The sequence below is a fragment of the Melanaphis sacchari genome, unplaced genomic scaffold, assembly GCF_002803265.2.
Source record: "Melanaphis sacchari strain LSU unplaced genomic scaffold, SCAv2.0 Contig12_pilon_pilon, whole genome shotgun sequence".
NCBI lineage: Eukaryota > Metazoa > Arthropoda > Insecta > Hemiptera > Aphididae > Melanaphis > Melanaphis sacchari.
The window spans coordinates 3,308,438-3,326,967 of record NW_020270527.1 but is presented as its reverse complement, the minus strand read 5'-3'; the positions used below and the strand labels follow the sequence as shown (position 1 = coordinate 3,326,967).

At 22.5% G+C, this 18,530-nt stretch overlaps 1 protein-coding gene across 1 annotated transcript in view; it reads right to left on the bottom strand.

Moving 5' to 3' along the window:
• LOC112591148 (locomotion-related protein Hikaru genki) overlaps positions 1–18,530 on the bottom strand; it is a 121,983-nt gene that overhangs the window by 73,852 nt on the left and 29,601 nt on the right. The window contains exons 2-3 of the mRNA XM_025334859.1: positions 17,793–18,035; positions 11,110–11,210 (exon numbers count right to left, since the gene is read on the bottom strand). Coding sequence (XP_025190644.1) covers positions 11,110–11,210; positions 17,793–18,035 — 344 coding nt within the window. The remainder of the gene's footprint in view (positions 1–11,109; positions 11,211–17,792; positions 18,036–18,530) is intronic.

Sequence of the window (18,530 nt, the reverse complement as noted above, 5' to 3'; positions counted from 1 at the left end):
ATCGACGTTTTTTATACATTTCATTGTGTAATTATATATTAATTTAAATTGACTTTGAAATAACCGATAAAATCAATTGAATTAAAATATTTACTTTTCGATCTCTTCTATATTAATTCTAGTTTTCTGGTTAAATTTAAATTCAAAACTTAAATATTAATTAAAAAATTTATTTGAAATAAATAATAATTTTCAATTATTACATCTAAAGTAGATGTTATATTAAGTATTAGGTATTTTACACTAATAAAATAATATATTTTTATTAGTATGATTTTAAAAGTATTTCTCCTACTTCAATATTGTATTTACTAAAACAATGTTTATACTGTATTTTAATAAATCACGTAATAATCAATGCTACAGAAACACAATTTAATGGCTTTATTATATGTCTAGTATGTCTACTTAACACATTTACAATTTCCACATTACAACTTACTAGGTATATTTTATCAAAAAAAAAAAAAGCGGACAAGTGGGTACCGCTCTGTTGTACATTAGGGGGTGGGGTGAACCTCGGACTAGGGTAGGTTAAATTTGAATGCAATGATAAGTATCATTGTATACGAAAAAAGATTCTGAATGGAGATAATTTGTCAGTCTAGGGTATATTATATTTAAATATTGTCATACATTCTATTTTGAAACAAACATTTTATTTTTCAATTAGGACGCATTTGCAAAAGCCATGGTTAATCAATTAATTATTAATTTTTATGAATTATACCTACAAAATAGTTTGCAAGTATTTCATGGTTTTGATGAATTTTTGTCAATATTTGAACTTGAAATGCTAATAAAAAAGATTGTGCCTATGTTTTCTTAAATTTTTTTGATCACTATAAGAATAACTTATGAGGAACTTTGTATTAAATGTTCAAGTATTTTGATTGGGCCAAAAAAATTTTATCGACACTTCCAAAAAAATTTTTCAGAAAAATTGAAAATTTCAGTTGTTTATAAATAGCTCAAAAAAGTCAAAATATTTTGAAAATTAAATCACGTAAAGAAAATGCCAATCTAAATAACTGGTAAAGTTTTCAAGTATCTATGACTTATACTTTTTGAATATTAACAAATATTTAAAATCATTTGAGGATAAATCGTTATCGTTACGCTGTTTTGCAAAAATTTAAATTTTAAACACACTTAAAATGTTTCCTATAATGATGCTTCGAGTTTTTACTATAGCTACTTGAAGGAAAACATAGTGTAGTATTTTTAATCCTTAGTTATAACTTATAAACACAAAAAATCTTATGATTTTTCAACTTCAAAATTACTTACAAATTTTCGCGTTTTCGATAGATTTCGTAAATATTTCAACTATAAACGTTTATAAAAAAAAATTGTGACTAACGATTTTTAATTTTTTTTATCTACAATAAGAACAACTCATAAGGAACCTTGTATTAAATTTTAAAAATTTTTTGGTCATCCAACATTTTTTTATCGACACTTCAAAAAAAAAATTCTTATAAAAATCGATAATTTCAGTGGTCTATAAATAACTCAAAAAAAAGTTAAAAATTTTTTTTAAATTAAACTGTATACAGATAACACTAACATAAATATTTGGTGAAAATTTCAAGTATTTACAGTGATTAGTTTTTGAATTACAACCCTATAAAAAAATCGATTTGGTCGAAAATTGGTTTTGCGTAAAAATTCCCGTTTTTCCGTCATTTTTTTTTTTGTTTTTCTCGATTTTTTTGAAAACTGTTGAAAAATGTTTACTTTTTACCTCTATAATACACGAAGGATATTCACTTTGCCATCGGAAACCACCCCCGAAGTTTTAAATTGAAGCATTATTTCGACTACTTATGCTGTACACAAACACAAAAAAAAAAACACATTGTAAAATCAATATATTCATCACTCCGTTCAGAATCTAAAAGTAGTAAAAGTATCAGAAATATTTTGACAATGCATAAGTCAATATTTTTAACTTTAAAATTGTACATAATATTAGTCTTAAAAGTTTATTTTAAAAATTAGCTTTGGAAAATTTAAGTTGATTGATTTTAAACTGTTTTAACAAAATCTAAATGAATCAATATTTTAAAAATAATTATAAATGAATTTAATGAGTAATTTGAAAGCTATAACTCGGATAAAATATTATTTGTGAGTTCGCGATTATAAATTACACAATATAAATAATTAAATATTTTAATTTTTTTTTTAATTTAGTTTGTTATACGCAATAAGATTAAATGACTTACTTTTTTCTAAAAAAATATTTTCTACTATACAAATGTAAAACATCTGTTGGATAGTATACTTTTTAATAAATTATTATTAATATCAAAATAATTGTGAAGAGCATTTTGTAATTTACTACGATTATTACTTATGTTTTAACACGTATTATAGTTAGATGATTTTAAAATATTTTTTGTTTATACAATTTCAAGAAAATTATTTAATTTTTTAATATTTAGAGATAAAATGTATTACTTCATAGACAATCTAAACTAAGGTATTTAAAACATTTTCAATTTCAGTAAATATCAATATGCCATATATTTTTTCATCAATTAAAATTAAACAACATTTTTGTTCTAACACATATATTATCAAATTCATGTTTTGCATTAAGAAACTCCTTTTCAACAACTCTTCAATAAAATATGATACCTATGACCTACCTGTCGATACAATTTATCTAGGCAATGTTTAAAGCAATAATGTATTTAATTTTTTTATAATTTTATAATATCTATTATTCAAAGTAACTATTGTACTGTTGTAAATTAAACCACTATGTTATTGGTAATGTATTACATCATTAAATATTAATATATTTTTTTATGGTACAGCAAAACAAACGAGTATCTAAGGATATATACATTTTTGATTTTAAAAGTAAGTTATTATCAGATTCAGACAGGTACTCACATATACCTAGTGATGTAGGTACAGCTTCACTATAGCATTTCAGTATTTTATATGGAAAAATGGATGGCAATTTAAACCAATTTACAACAAGTAACCATGTAACCCGCAATGGCCACTTGTGTAATACAATTTTACGTAGTATCCAAATGAAGAGTTGTGTACCTAACAGTAAAAGCGAGGGCATTCGAGTCCATTCATGCAAACCAGCCACTAGTGTATAATAACAAACGAACACTTCGTTACTATACAAATCCTTTCTCCTTCCACCAACATTGAAGTGATTATGATAATAATCATAATAATTAATAACTATAATAATAATAAATGGGACATTCCGCAAACGGACTTTCCCGAAGCCACAACCGTGGATGCCTCAGGTTTTACGTATATAAATACACAAATTATTATTATATGTAAATTTGATTTCGAAGTTGTAATTAACGAGTGACTGGAAGGGATTGCTTCGCGTGCCAACAGCCGCTCACCCTCAGACAAGTGTCCTGTACTCAGAATATGAATTGGGTGTGTTTCAACTTGTCAGTCTTTACGCGCCAATGGATTTTATCAAATTTTCTCGTTTCATTATTTTGACATTCTTGCATTAAAAAAGATGCGACACGGCATGCTAGTAAATATTATACTGAACTTAATTTAACAAATCATGCGTAATGGTTCTGATGAATAATTTAAGACAGACTTAAAAAAAATAAATAAATTATACAAGATTAAAAATTTTTCAGTTTGTTATTTTTGCAACATCATTCACCATTAAACCAATTGAGTATAAAACATTATTGTATTATATTATTGAAAATAAATATAAAATACAGTAAATTGTATAATTTTCATAAAATACAGTAGTCAGTAGACATTAGTGTATAAAATATATTTTTATTTTTCATAATATAACTTAAAATAAAAAGTATACTATCCTAAAGGTATGACTTCAATTTAAAAAAATAAGATAATTTAAACACATCTAATTTTAATAAATTCTCTTGAATTTCTAAATAATTCTTTCAACTTCCACTCCGTTTTCAATACAAAATCTGAATCTACTATGAAAATATTGAAAACTTTTATTTTGGAAGCTAGCCTTATTTTATAATATACCGGCTATTTTTAAAATATACAATACATTTTTATATTATAATTGTTGAACTATTATAGTTTATATAACTATACATTATACTAGTATATAACTAATAGTTAATAAAAAAATATGAAACTAATTTAATATTATTATTAATAATTTGTTATATTAAATAAATAGATTTAAAAAATATTAATCCGTGTTACAATTAATCGTAACAAAAAATAACAATTTTATTTTAATCTTTGTTAAATTGAATGCCTATTGATATATTTTTAGTTTAAAATAGTATGCATTTTATGGTATATTAAAGAAATTTATACATAAATCACCCAAAAATCACACAATATATACAATTATCATTCAATTTAAATAATAAATAAAATTCTGTACAACTATTATTTTTATTTAATAGGTAGCTATTATAATTGTAATGCACTGAATTTCATCACACATTTAATTGCTTGAATAAAAATTATAACAAACTATACATGTTTTTAGAATACAAAGGATATACATATTTCACTGAAACAGCTCAAATACACTATAAATATAAAAATACCATCTTATCTTCTCGATTTGTAAGTAATTATATAATGTTTATTATACATTCGTATCGAATCATTTATATTTTTTATTTGTAGTAATTTATTATACAAAGTATTGTTTTAACTTCTCAGAACTCACTATAATATTTGTAAAAGTGTATTACTCTCAGTATTTTTAAAAATATTTTAAAAATAAGTATACGTGAATTCAAATGTCTGCATTTTCATTACTAATAGTATAGAAATGAAACTTTCTATGAAAGTCAGATCTATTTGTGGTTGAATTTTCGTATACAAAATATACCATAATAGTATGACATCATACACACTTTTACGTAAAGAATTTTATGGTATTTTAATATTTTTTAAATAAGGTTTGGTATAATTATTTTGTATTTTTGAATAAAAGAAAAATAATGCATATAAATACAAGAATATTTACAAATTATACAAAATATTTTTCAATATATGAATAGTAAATATATATGATATATAATATATCTCAGCTTTTGAAATATTATAATGCATTTTCAATTTTAATAAATGAACTTTTCAGGCAAAGTTATTATAATAATTATGGCCATCTATATTATAGAAAAAATAAATGAATAAATAAAAAATAACTTTAAAAAAAAATATGTCTATGTACCTATCTTGTTTTTGAATAAAAGTATTTTATTTTTTGTAAGTTATCTTTCTTGCTAACTGCAATAACAATAGTGTTTCTTTATTTAATAAAACAACCTTAGAATATAAATATATTAATTGTTAAATTTTATGTTTTAAGCTGATTAAAAAAGCTTGAAATTTTACTATAATTAACTGTTTTTATTTGTTAATGTACATTTTTTTTCATTTTACATACAGTATAATTTTTAAATTAAATAAAGATGCAAATCTATAAATTGAGCTTTTTTGTTCAAGAAAATGAGTGAAATAAATTATATAGTCAAATAAGAAATGTTTTCTACCAAAAAACTAAGGAAAATTGAATATTATTTTAAATAATACATTTAACGTTAACAATTGTATAAATCGAATTGAACAAAAACATGTCCTACTATATTATTTATATAAATATTAAAGATACATGTGATGAAGATATAAAATAATACAATAGAAATTTATAATAACTATTATTATTACTATTAATTCGAAATTGATAAATTTACAATAAAAAAAAAAGTACTAAAACAATCATGATAACACTGAAATTACTTGAAAGTTTCTAAAAAAACATTTTCAATCCTCTACGTCAAAGGCGCCTGAACCAGTACATAAAAAAAATAATCACACTCTGTAAAAATGTCACGATAGCTTCAAAATGTACACAAATCATCCAAATCCAATAGACATCGCGAAAAAAAAATAAAAATATACATAATACAGCATAATCAGACAACAGTAAACAGATATCTAGCTTTGTAGAAATAATAGCATGATTCTATCCGGTATAAATAACTGTAATTACAATATAAGTTTTTTGGTAAATAATAAAACAATATTTAGATGTAAATAAAAAGTACAAAATATAAGATAAAAAATCCAGGAAATGCATATTAGTAAATAAATATTATGGAACAGATATTATCATGTAAATAAAAAACAATCAACATTTTAGATATTGTAATAATGAAAAATTTTTAATATATTATAGATTTCATTAATTACACTAATTTTACTATAATAAAGTCAAATATTAACTTTCGAAAACAATGATATAATACGGTAAACTTAAATACAACATAGTTAACGTAAGTACCTATACTTCTAATTTTTAAACAAGTTTATTTTTCAATTTTCTAGATAATAATTTATATATATAGGTATATAACTATAATCGACAAGTTCAATATATTACACTACTAAATATAATTTTACAACTAATTTAAACATGATAATATATCTAAATATACCTTCCTTGGTATTCACTTAACCTTGTAAAGTATCTATACAAAAACCATTTAAAATAACAGTTATACGTGTATTTATAATATGTAAGTATACCTATAATAATAAAATATTGTATACACTATACATGTGTATTATTATATATGCATATAAATTACGAATTAAATGTTAAAAATTAAACTTATTTATAACTTGTAAAACAAATTATCAAAAAACTAATTGTTTGTAGAAAAATATTTTAATAAAAAAAAAAAAAAAAAAAAAAATGTTAATCTTTTATTTCAAAGAAACGCATAATATGTAAATAAAAAATAATTATTCATATAGATAATTCAAACAATAAAATATACTTAAATAAAAATAAAGGAAATAATTGTTTGAATATTTAAAAATTTAAAGAGTGCCAAGTTTTTTTTTTTTTTTGTGCAGAATATTATTTAACATGCAACAACAATGGTACAATAGTAATCGATAATTAAATAAACATCAAAGAAGATTTGTATTTAAAAATGATTTCCGTTATTAAAGTTATTATAAATATATAATATTGTCACTGTAACTTGCATTAGAAACGTACCTAATTAAATTATATTAAAAATTAATTTACTAAAAATTTCAATACACATAAATATTTGTGATTCAAAAATTATTTTCTAGCCATAACATTTTTATTAGTCATTCTAATGCGTACAATTATATCATACTTAATTAAATGTGTAGGTATTACTATCAACGAATTAATAATACAATAAAGGTATCAGCCACAAGGTACTGCACTTTTTTAAATAATATTTACTATTTTTAATATGTATATAATAATAATGTAACTATTATATAAGTAGGAACTTCAAATTTAAATAACACATCATTATTTTATTTTATACGCAATATAAATACATATCTATAGGATTTCTGTTTGAAATACTTCATACGATTTCAAAACATCGGTTATTTATAATAAATAACATTTCTTAGGACCATCCTACTATTATTATTTTATAAATAAAATTTCAAATTATCGATAAAATACAAGTTTAAAATATTAGCATACTGAAAAACATACGTTTTATAATAACATGTTGATTTATCTATCATCGTTGTGAAAAGTTAAAAACGTGCAAAGAGAGCTATATATTTAATTTATTTAAAATTTAACAATTAGTTATGATCACTATGTATTTTTATGAACCCATAAAAATATTGAATGAATTTATTTTATGATATTCTAAATAAAAAACAAATACCTGTTTTACGAATAATATTATTAGTTTTAAATTTATTTTCTATTTTAATAAAATGTTAACAAATAACAAATTTAAAATAAAATTAGTCATCATAAAATATTATACCGAAGTATTATTGATTTTATTTGACAATTATTGAATATTCAAAAAATAAGCATTTTTTTTTCTTAAGGAATTATTCATAGGTTGACAGACTTGAGTACTCAACTAGATATTGTCACTTATATTTTGTAAGTATAAGTAGAATTTACGTACATAGTCATATAACAGCTGGTAGATAGTATTATTTTTAGCTTTATATTCAAATATACAATAATATTAATAATATGATTACACCAATACTTAAATGCATAAACCATCCAAAATTTAAATAGTTAACTTGTATTTTGAAGTATTGAGAAAATGTTATAATGTATAATAAAAAAAAAATATATTAATATATTTGATAGAATGCGCATTTTATAAAGTAGATAATATTATTAATGATTACTGATTAAACTAGGTTGTAAGACAAGTAACCTTAGCAGAAACTTTACAGTATTTGTAAGGGTAGTGCATTTGTAATTAATAGTTCTGAGCCCGCATGGACACTATTGTCAGCATGATTTATGTTGAAGCTTTTATTTAGAAATTGGAGCGTTTAAAAAGAAGTATTTCTTATAAGGGCTTCATCAATTATTTTCTAAAATATAATATTAGTTAAATCAATTTTTTTTTTTAGTGAAATTTAAATATTTCATACATTTTGTAACTTTTTATTGATTTAATGTAATTTATAAATTAATACATTTTGTATTAAAAACATTTTTGTTAATTATATTATACTTATACTAATACAGTATAAACGTTAGTTATTTGACCAATTGTATGATTTGGAAATGTTTTTTTTTTTTTTTTGTTTGTTTGATTATTAAGTAAAGATAAATTAATTCTACATTCAAATTAATTATATCGTTATTGAATATAAATATTTTCATTTTTAAACTTACAAAACCATTTTATTTGGCTAAAGTTTTTAAGTATATTTTCACAAAACCGAATTTCTATAGATTTACTGGTTTGAACAGTTAGGTGTTGATTTTGTATACAGCAATGAGTACTGCGCACCAAAATCCGGTTATACATTTTGTATATATAAAGTTTTCAAATTTTTATTTATGTATGCATATAGACATAATACAAAACTTTAAATGTAGTTAGGTTTAAATTGCTTAAGTTCAATATAAAAAAAAGGAGGAAAAGAAGCTTTGTAGTAGCTTTGCAATCTGCCTAATTTTAAACGAAAATTTAATTTATACCCACATCAATTTAGTATCAAAGTGATGATTTTAGATCAAAAATGTATTAAAATAATTCATAATTATATATTATAATAATCTTTAAAAAAAATAATAGACCTCATTAAACATATTCGAACATACTGTTTCATTATTTAATATGTAACTTGAATTTGAAATTATTTATTACTTTTATATGTACAATGTACATATTATAAATTAAAATTATTTGTAAACTAAGATAATCCTCGACCTCCACATGAGTTTTATTCAGTAAATCTCAGTAATCTTTTTGATATTAATTTAAATAAATGAAAAAAAATAAAAAATATTTATTTTTTTCGTTACACATAGTTGTTAAATTAAAAATATAACAATACAAATTATTACCTAAATTATTTGCTACCATAAAATAGTATAAATTAAATTTCTTACAAATATTTTATACTATGATAAAATTATATTTTAAGATAAACACAGATAATTACATACCTCAGTTATGTTTCTTAAGAGGACACTACATCCACATTTTTCGTCTCCATATTATAAGCATGCAACATGGTAAATTTGTGTTCAATAGAACCGATTTTGTTATTAACTTTAATATTAGAGTGAATTGTTCTATTTTAAGTTACAAGTAAAAATAATAATCCGTACTTAAGCATTGGCATTTTTCGATATTTTTATTTTTATACAAACATATTATTATTGTAAATATTACAAATTGAAATTCTTATATCTAGCTTAAGAGTTAAAATGTAAATGTGAAACCAACGCTTAAGTACGGTTAAATAAATATTTTTACCATTAACATCGATAATAAATCAATTCACTCTGGTATTAAAAATAATAACACAGAATTAGCGTTATGTAAATTTAGTTTTTGTATGTTTGTAAGACGAAGACAAAAAATAGGTGTAGTATCCTGCTCTTAATATTCTTGTATTGTTAAGTTGTGAAAAGGATATCAAAATATGAAAATTTACGTTTCAATCGAATAGTGGTGGATACCAAAATAGAAATATTTAGTTTTGTATTAAAATTATTTAAATATACCATACTTTATTTTTTTTTGTCTATCTTACATAAAATATTATAAAAATATGTTTTTTTTTTTTTTAATTAGAATCTTTGATATTATGAATAAGTAGTAGAAAAATATATATAAAATATTTTTAAAAACTAATTAAACTTATATAATTTAAAATATTTAAGTAATAATAATTAATCTGCATAGTAAGTATACATATTAAAAATGCAATGTGGTCTATATCAGTAAAGTATTTTAAAAGTTGTAATATTTTTATAATTAATAAATAAATTTATTTTGTGCGTAAAAAAAAGTATTATACCTGTGTTGTTTTTTCTTTTTTTTTTCTTTTGGATAAACTAGCAAATTAAGTATATTCCATATTTAAAACTGTTTAAAAAATATAAATTCAAACGCACTAAAAAAAGAAATACCTACTTTATAAAGAATATTTATTAGTTATTATACCTAATTATTCTATACAATGTTAGATTAAATATTTAATATTATATGCGTATATAATAATGTAAAAAAAGTTAATTTAAAGATACCTACGCAATAGTCGATTTAATTATATTCATAAAAATATGTATTGAATAAATCTATGCTGAAATATCTGATTATGTTACAGTTAAACAATTTAAATTTTATATTTAATATATTTTATTCAACTTTATAGAGTATTATGTTTCTAAGCAATATGAGTTGTGAATAATACATTACTTCGTGACTTATAAATTGTCACACCTATAAGCCATTTTAACAGTAATATAATAGGTACCTCGTTTAATGGTTAATAAATTATGATAAAAGTTAAAAGCGTAATCTAAATCACACTTATAAGTGATAGTTGAGAAATTCATTTAACTTATTACTTAAGAATTAAGATCAACACTTTTGAACATTTTAAAATTTAATATTTTAATAAAAGAACCTATAAACATCCTACATTAAAATATCAGTACTATTTCCTGGTATTTGTTAAAAACATTTTGTTTACTTGTATTATTAAGTTTGACATTTATCATTTAAAGATTATAAATAGCACTTTAAGTTATAAATGCATCATAATAATTTAATGTATAGAAAAAATACTTACAACAATAATCCGATTTTTAAATGATAAAATAAGATTTGGTGGAACTTCTTCTAGTGCACATGATTTTAATATTGGCTGGAACCTGCCATCACCATTTATTTCTAAAAAAGAATTAAAGTAGATTAAAGTAATATGTCATTTCAATGTGTCATTTAGTACCCATACTACCCATATAATAATTTCATTAAATAATATATACTATATACTATATAGTTATTATTTAAATCAAAGATTTAAATTATTAATTTTAAAAATACATATACCTACCTAATAATACGTATTAACTTTCTTTACTATACTTAAGTAAATATCTAATATAAATTATGTCTAAGATTATTAAATGTATGTGAGCTAAGTGTTCATCTATACCTATACTACTGACTTTTATAACTATTGATATACGTGGCCTCGCTATTTTCATAATTAAATAGGATGTCAAGTTTATTTATTTAACAATTACGTTTCATGTACTTGTTTTTACAATCAAGTAACACTCAATTCAAATACTTATGATTTTTATTATCAATGACTCTATATTGTTACCATAGTTACCATAATTTACAACTCAGTTAAAAATAATATACTGAATACTATTAATCCTATTCAAAATCAAAGTATATGTCTGGCATATAGAATTTCTAGTACTAGCTCTGTAGTTAGTACATTTTCAATACGGATGAACTTCCTCTAGGATCAATACGTCAAAACCATATACTCAAATATATACCAAGAATTTAAAATCTACCTGATCATATATTTATAAAAATACTTCACAACCCTTTTCCCGCCAACTCACTGAATAACAGGTTTACCGCACTTTTGAAAATTTTAAAATTATCATTGTGAATCTTGGCTTCTATACACAAACTTTGAACAAAATACAACGCACTTCTTCCCCTTGACTATGGTCACCTAAAATCAATACCTACACAACTTACACAATACGTACAGCACTTTTATTCGCAATCTCTTCTTGGAATAATGTCTCAAAAATACTTCAATAGTACACCTATATAACTAATGCATTTGACAATATCATTTTAGTGGGTTTTGTGGTAATCATAGGACATCATACATTTTCACTTCCTCCCAGTACTAATATCTACACAGCGAAAACTTATGCTATCTCCTAAGTTCTTAAAATCACGTCCTCCTAAAATTCAGATTCTTTCATTATCATAAATAACTCTCTTAGTGCCAAACTTCAATCAGAAATTCTTAATCTAAGAATGAGCTAGTAAACTACATCTAAAAATTGATATTATAATTCACTAAAACGATCACTTTCATATGGTCTCTTTCCATATTGGAATACCCTGGTAACGAAATAGCTGATAAAATCGCAAATAAGCTACACTAAAACTTAACTTTACCACATCCTCAAAGATACCATTACTAGCCACCATTAACCTAAAACTTTGGAAACATGGCAAAAAAACTGGAGTGATGTTCTTCTTACAAATAAATTTTAAAAAATAAAGCTTTCCATTAAAAAAAAATGAAATTTCTCCCTAAGCCTAAAAAGAAAATACGAAGTTATTATAACTTGAGTCGGAATAGACTACATGTGCCTTACCCACTCTTTCCTCATCTCTTAAAAATTTTCCCGAATATTCTATACATGCAAGGCAAACCTCTCGATTGTCCGCATCGTTATTAGATACCCAAAATACACCAGAACGTGGAAAATAGTCAACAACCCAACATTTTTCCAACTAGCTATCAGTGAAGAAAACACCGATGCAATCTACACATTTGTCCACACCATACATTTAAGTAAAATTGTAAATAAATATAAATATTTCAATCTTGTTTTTCGTAACATGTTTATTTGTATGCTTAGTACCCATGTTGTTGAACACTATATTTTAAATTAAAAAAAAAAAATTATTAGTTAATATAAATTGTATTTATTTTTTTTAGTCTAAAGTATAAAAATATAAAAACAAGGCTACTTAGTTTTACACCTCGAAAATCGCTTCAATCGTAAATAATAATAGTAATAGTAATAATGTTATGCGTTAATCGGTGGACGTTTCTCGTGATGATTATTTCGGAAATAATTGCTGGTAACTAACTGCCGTGATAATTCACTTCCTTTGTCTAACATGAAACTGAAGTCGGTTTCAGTGGTTAGAAGATCACTTGGGATTACCAACGATTACCGACTGTGACAACGTTTCAGATCACGTAGTTTATTGTCACAGATAATTGGGTTATCTATCTTCAAAAGTCAAAGTTGCGATTGGCAAACCAAATGATCGACCGCACTTCTTTACTCGAACCATAGAACTTAATATTAACATCGATTTCACTGGATTTTGGGGGTTAAAACCTTTTAAGATTAGTAAATGTTCAAAATTGATGTTTGTACATTTCCATAATAGAATATTATAATTGTACACTACCCTATGGGTTATTGTGTCATTGCGAATTTAATAAGCATATTTTTAACCAAATATTTTCTTTTGGTGTACATTGTACAATATTGATTGTTATTTTTGGATGTTACAAAATGTAATAATAGTAAAAAAAAAAAAACCTTTTTGATCATATCAATTTTAATATTTTATGACAAAAATACAATAAATTACAATTTGATAAAATAAATAATAATTTAATAATAATAAAATAAATCATATACCTATATTAAAATAGATTAAAGATATTTCTATTTATGTAAATTATTGATAAAAACTGATATTTAATATAACATATAATTTATAAGTATTAGACGTAATAATTTTTATAAGCATATAAGAAAAGTTTATTTTTTTAAGGACCATTAGAGTCAATATTCTTCAAGATCAATATGATGGTGACTAACTATTTCAATAATCAATGTTTTTTTTATTTAGATATCACAAAAATATAAGAAAATAAATAAGATGTAGCAAAATTCAATGTAAATTTCTATATTATGTATTTGGTGTACATATTGAGTAAAAAGAAATTTTAATAATTTAGAAATATATTTTTCATAAATAAATTATAATTATAATTAATAATACATAATATAATTTAGTGTTAAGTTTTTTTTTTTTTTTTTTTATAAACAATTAATATATTATATTATCAACTATAATAACATTCATGGTCATAATACCTATATAATATTATTATATTGAAAATAAAAGTTTATTTAAAAAAAAAAACCATTTTAATTTTCCATTTATCCAGATTTTAAAATTTAAAACACATTGCCGAGTAAAAAATTTTAAATAAATAAAATATGACTTTTATTTTTAATTTCTTTACATGTGGAAAGTTAAAAACTACATGGAATTAATTTAATAATAAATAAAAAACTAAGTAAACGGTTACTGCTCTAATGTACATTATTGCGGATGTGTTAAATGTTTGAATTCAATTATAGGTATATCATCATACACGACAAACGATTCTGAAGTCAATCAGCTTATATCACAAACTATATATCATGATATGATATGCAATTTATTCTACTTCTAATACTACGGTAGATTGATATAATATTTTTCAAAAATATTGCATTTATTATATTATAATTAATATACATATTTGTGCCATATGTATTATATCCAACTTATATAATTCAAAATTTAAAAATATATATCTATTTTTATCCAAATTTAAACTTAAAATGTTTTTTAAAAAAAAATTGTCTTTTTATATTAATTAGATTTTATAAGTTCAAAATGAACTACTTATGATAAATTTTGTCTTAAATTTTTAAAACTCAGGTATAAAAAGAAAAGTTTTTTATGAATTTCCAACTACAAAATAATTAGCATATTTTTGCGATTTTGGCAAATTTTATCAAAATTCTTACTTCAAATTCATATGAAAAAAATTTATAAGAAATCTTCTATTTCATTTTCAACAATTTTAACACAGCAAATAATGTTTTGTTGACAATTATAGAAAAAAAAATAATAATAATAATAATATTGAGAAGTCATCATGCTTATAAACAGCTCAAAAATAATCAAAACATTTTATTGTAAATAGAAAATGATAAAAAAAATATTTGGTGAAAATATCAAGTGCCTGCCTACGATATTTTGTTTTTGATTTACTCAAAAAACAAAATGTATTTTGTTGAAAATTGTATTTGCGTAAAAATCTTTGTTTTATTCCTTCATTATTTTTTCCAATTAAAAAGTAATAGGAATTTTTACTTTTGAATCTACATGTACCAATTAGATCTACTTAACTACCAGAAACCACTCTCATTTTTTTTAAAATTGAAGCATTTTTATTGACTCAAAATATAATGACAGACAAAAAAAAACACACACACATCATAAAATAAATTCATTGGAGCATTCAAAATGTATAACTGAGAGGTGTTGATTTCAATTATTTTTTCATATTTTAAAAAAATAAATATGACTACTTAATTCATAAGAATAAAATAAATGAATAAGCATAACATAAAACATTTTAAACACTTACAAAATATAAAATTAAAACTATAAGAGTTAATAAGATATCTGACTACTTTTAAATAAGTATATTGAAATTACTACATAACCATAAAGTTATAAATATATTAAAACTATAATATAATATTATATATTCTGCGCATTATCATTTATCAACTAGCAAATTTTTTTCTGGTCATCGATGTGTACAAGTTTTTATATCTATATTATTTATATGAATGTTTTCTTTAATGTTTGCTTTATTTATTTAGTATTATCAAACTGTTATTCAATTTAAGAAATTCTTACTCTACATTACTGTACAAATAGTAAATATAATCAAGATTTGAGAGAGTTTTAAATAAAATTGTGCCTTTTCAAAATAACCCGAAGCATTATCAGAGCAGGAAATGCTAAAATAAAAAAGTAATATGTACGTTTAATAATTATTTACATAATCGAAAACCTTAAATTTAATACTAAATATAAATAAAAATAAAATAAAAAACCAACTCATTACGCAATTATTTATTTTGTTAAAATGATGAATAATTTAATATTCTATGGTTTAAAATTAAAAATTAAAAACCAGACATCAATGAAATCTTCCTCATTTTATATATTTTTCAATAATCAACATTGCCATTAAATTAAAAAAAAAATTATTTATATTTAAATAACTAACAAATATTCACAAATTTGATAAATTTTTTTATACGCATTCATTAATATAAAAATTGTTTAAAATTGTAATATTTTATTATGCTTGAGAAGAGTTAATTATAAATATTGTTGAATACAGAATAATATTTATATTTATGTCACGTTTGTAGTCTGTATGACACAAAATTTGACAAAAGACATAATTTAAATATTTAATATATATATTATATCCAATTTTATGAAAGTATATTAGTTTTAAGTAAAGAACATTTTTTAATATCGGATTTGATTGGTTGTTAGAGTTTAACAAACAAATGTATAATTAGTTTATAATTATAAATAAGCAGACCATAATACATTACACATAAGTTAAGCAAAGTCTTGAAATAGTTGTATCTTATTTGAGATAAATATTTGTAAATGACATGATGTATAGCATCATATTATGGTTTCACATTGTTTATAGCTTGTAACAAGAGCCCTTCCAGTTATGACAATTGAACACATTATATTACACAGTGAGAATTATAGACTGCAGAGACAAGTTATAGTACATTTTGATGTAATATTAACAAAGTACAAGTATGCCTACGGAGAAACGCAATTATCCAATTATGTCATTCGTATTATAATACACATATAGTGTATAATGGTAAATATATTGACATTCAGTGTTGTAGGTATTTGAAAAAGTTAATTTATGTACAAGATATTGTATAAAATTTAATTCATAGTAAATTTCCTACTTGTAACTTACTTAATATCAATAATTTGAACAAATTTAAATTTAAACATTACAAAATTAACGACAGTGTAAGTACACTGTTTATCTGACGACTGGTTTCTTTTTTTACTTTCCATCTGCATACAATAAATTATTTACAAAATTGGTCAACAATTATAACAACTAAATTTCCAAGTACCTATACTAAAAATAATTCTTATATGTATGATACTTAAAACTTACAAGCAATTATCATATTTTTTTTTCAATACTTTATTATATTATTGACATATGGCAAAAGAAAGAAAGTAAGGAAATTTAACTGACAGTATTGAAATATAAAAAACATTTTAGATAAAACATCTGAAAGTTTTTTCAAAATTTAATGGGAATTGGAGATAAAGTATCATAATTCATCATAAGTTTTTTTTTTTTTTTTAATATAATTCATTACTTTGTTATAAATATAAATTTAAGCGTTTAGATTAATACCTACTAAACTATCGTAAATATCAACTATGTACAATTATAATATATTAAATCAATTGAATATAATATGGTCATAATATATAATGTGTAAATTATAGAGAAAAATACAAAAGTCACGATAAAAGAGTATGTACTAAACTTTTTTAGTATGCAAACATATGCATAATATGCATACACGAATGAAATAATGTAACAAAAAAAAAAATAATCGTCTCTTCGAGGTGCTACTAAAATAACTAAAATTGTCAACATTTTCAGTAAACCACTTATTTTAAGGGTTTTTGAGTGAAAGAGAATAGCCTGGGGAAGGAAATGATTTATATTTCTTAATGGATATTAAAACGAAGACGAACAAACCACAATATACATATATATATAAGCACGTATTAATGTATACGCACCTTGGCACAGAGGACCAACCCATTGGCCCGAAACACATTTTATCTTGCAGATCCTGGACGGAGCTTCAGTCTCCTCGGAGGATGACGACGCCAATGATTTCGATCCCTTCCTAGAAGGAGACGATAGGCGTGCTGGGAATTTCACTTCGGACAATGTTGAAAAGTCCGACGACATTCCCGACCGTGGAACAACTCTAGTACCATTTAGTGTAAGGCCGGGTGAAGGACAGCCACCACCATCGGCTAAAAAAAAAATTACAAGTTAATGATCACAATGTCTTGTTTAAAACAATTAATTTTTATTTTATTTTTTGAAAAATTAAATTTATGTAAATTATCTTAGAGTAAATAATTTACAAAAGTTCCTACTTAATTGTCACTATAATGTTATTAATCTGTGCGTAAATACATAATTATAAAATTATAAAATCAGTAAAAACACGCTCACTTACATTTATCAAATATTGGTCAGCAACAGTTATATATAGCCAAAATACCTAAGTACCGCAACAATTTAAAATCATATTAATTAAGAGTGCTCATTTTTCATTTAATTTTTTAGAGTGATAAATATTGAAGATAAAAGTATTAAAATTTTCATAAAATAAAAACATTTAAATAACTTTTAAAAACTGAATAACTTACAAAAAAGATATGTTAATGTCTATAGGTAACATTTTACTCAGATAATAAGAGTTACTTTAGACAGCGATAGATTTTCGTCCGTTTTTGTAGTTA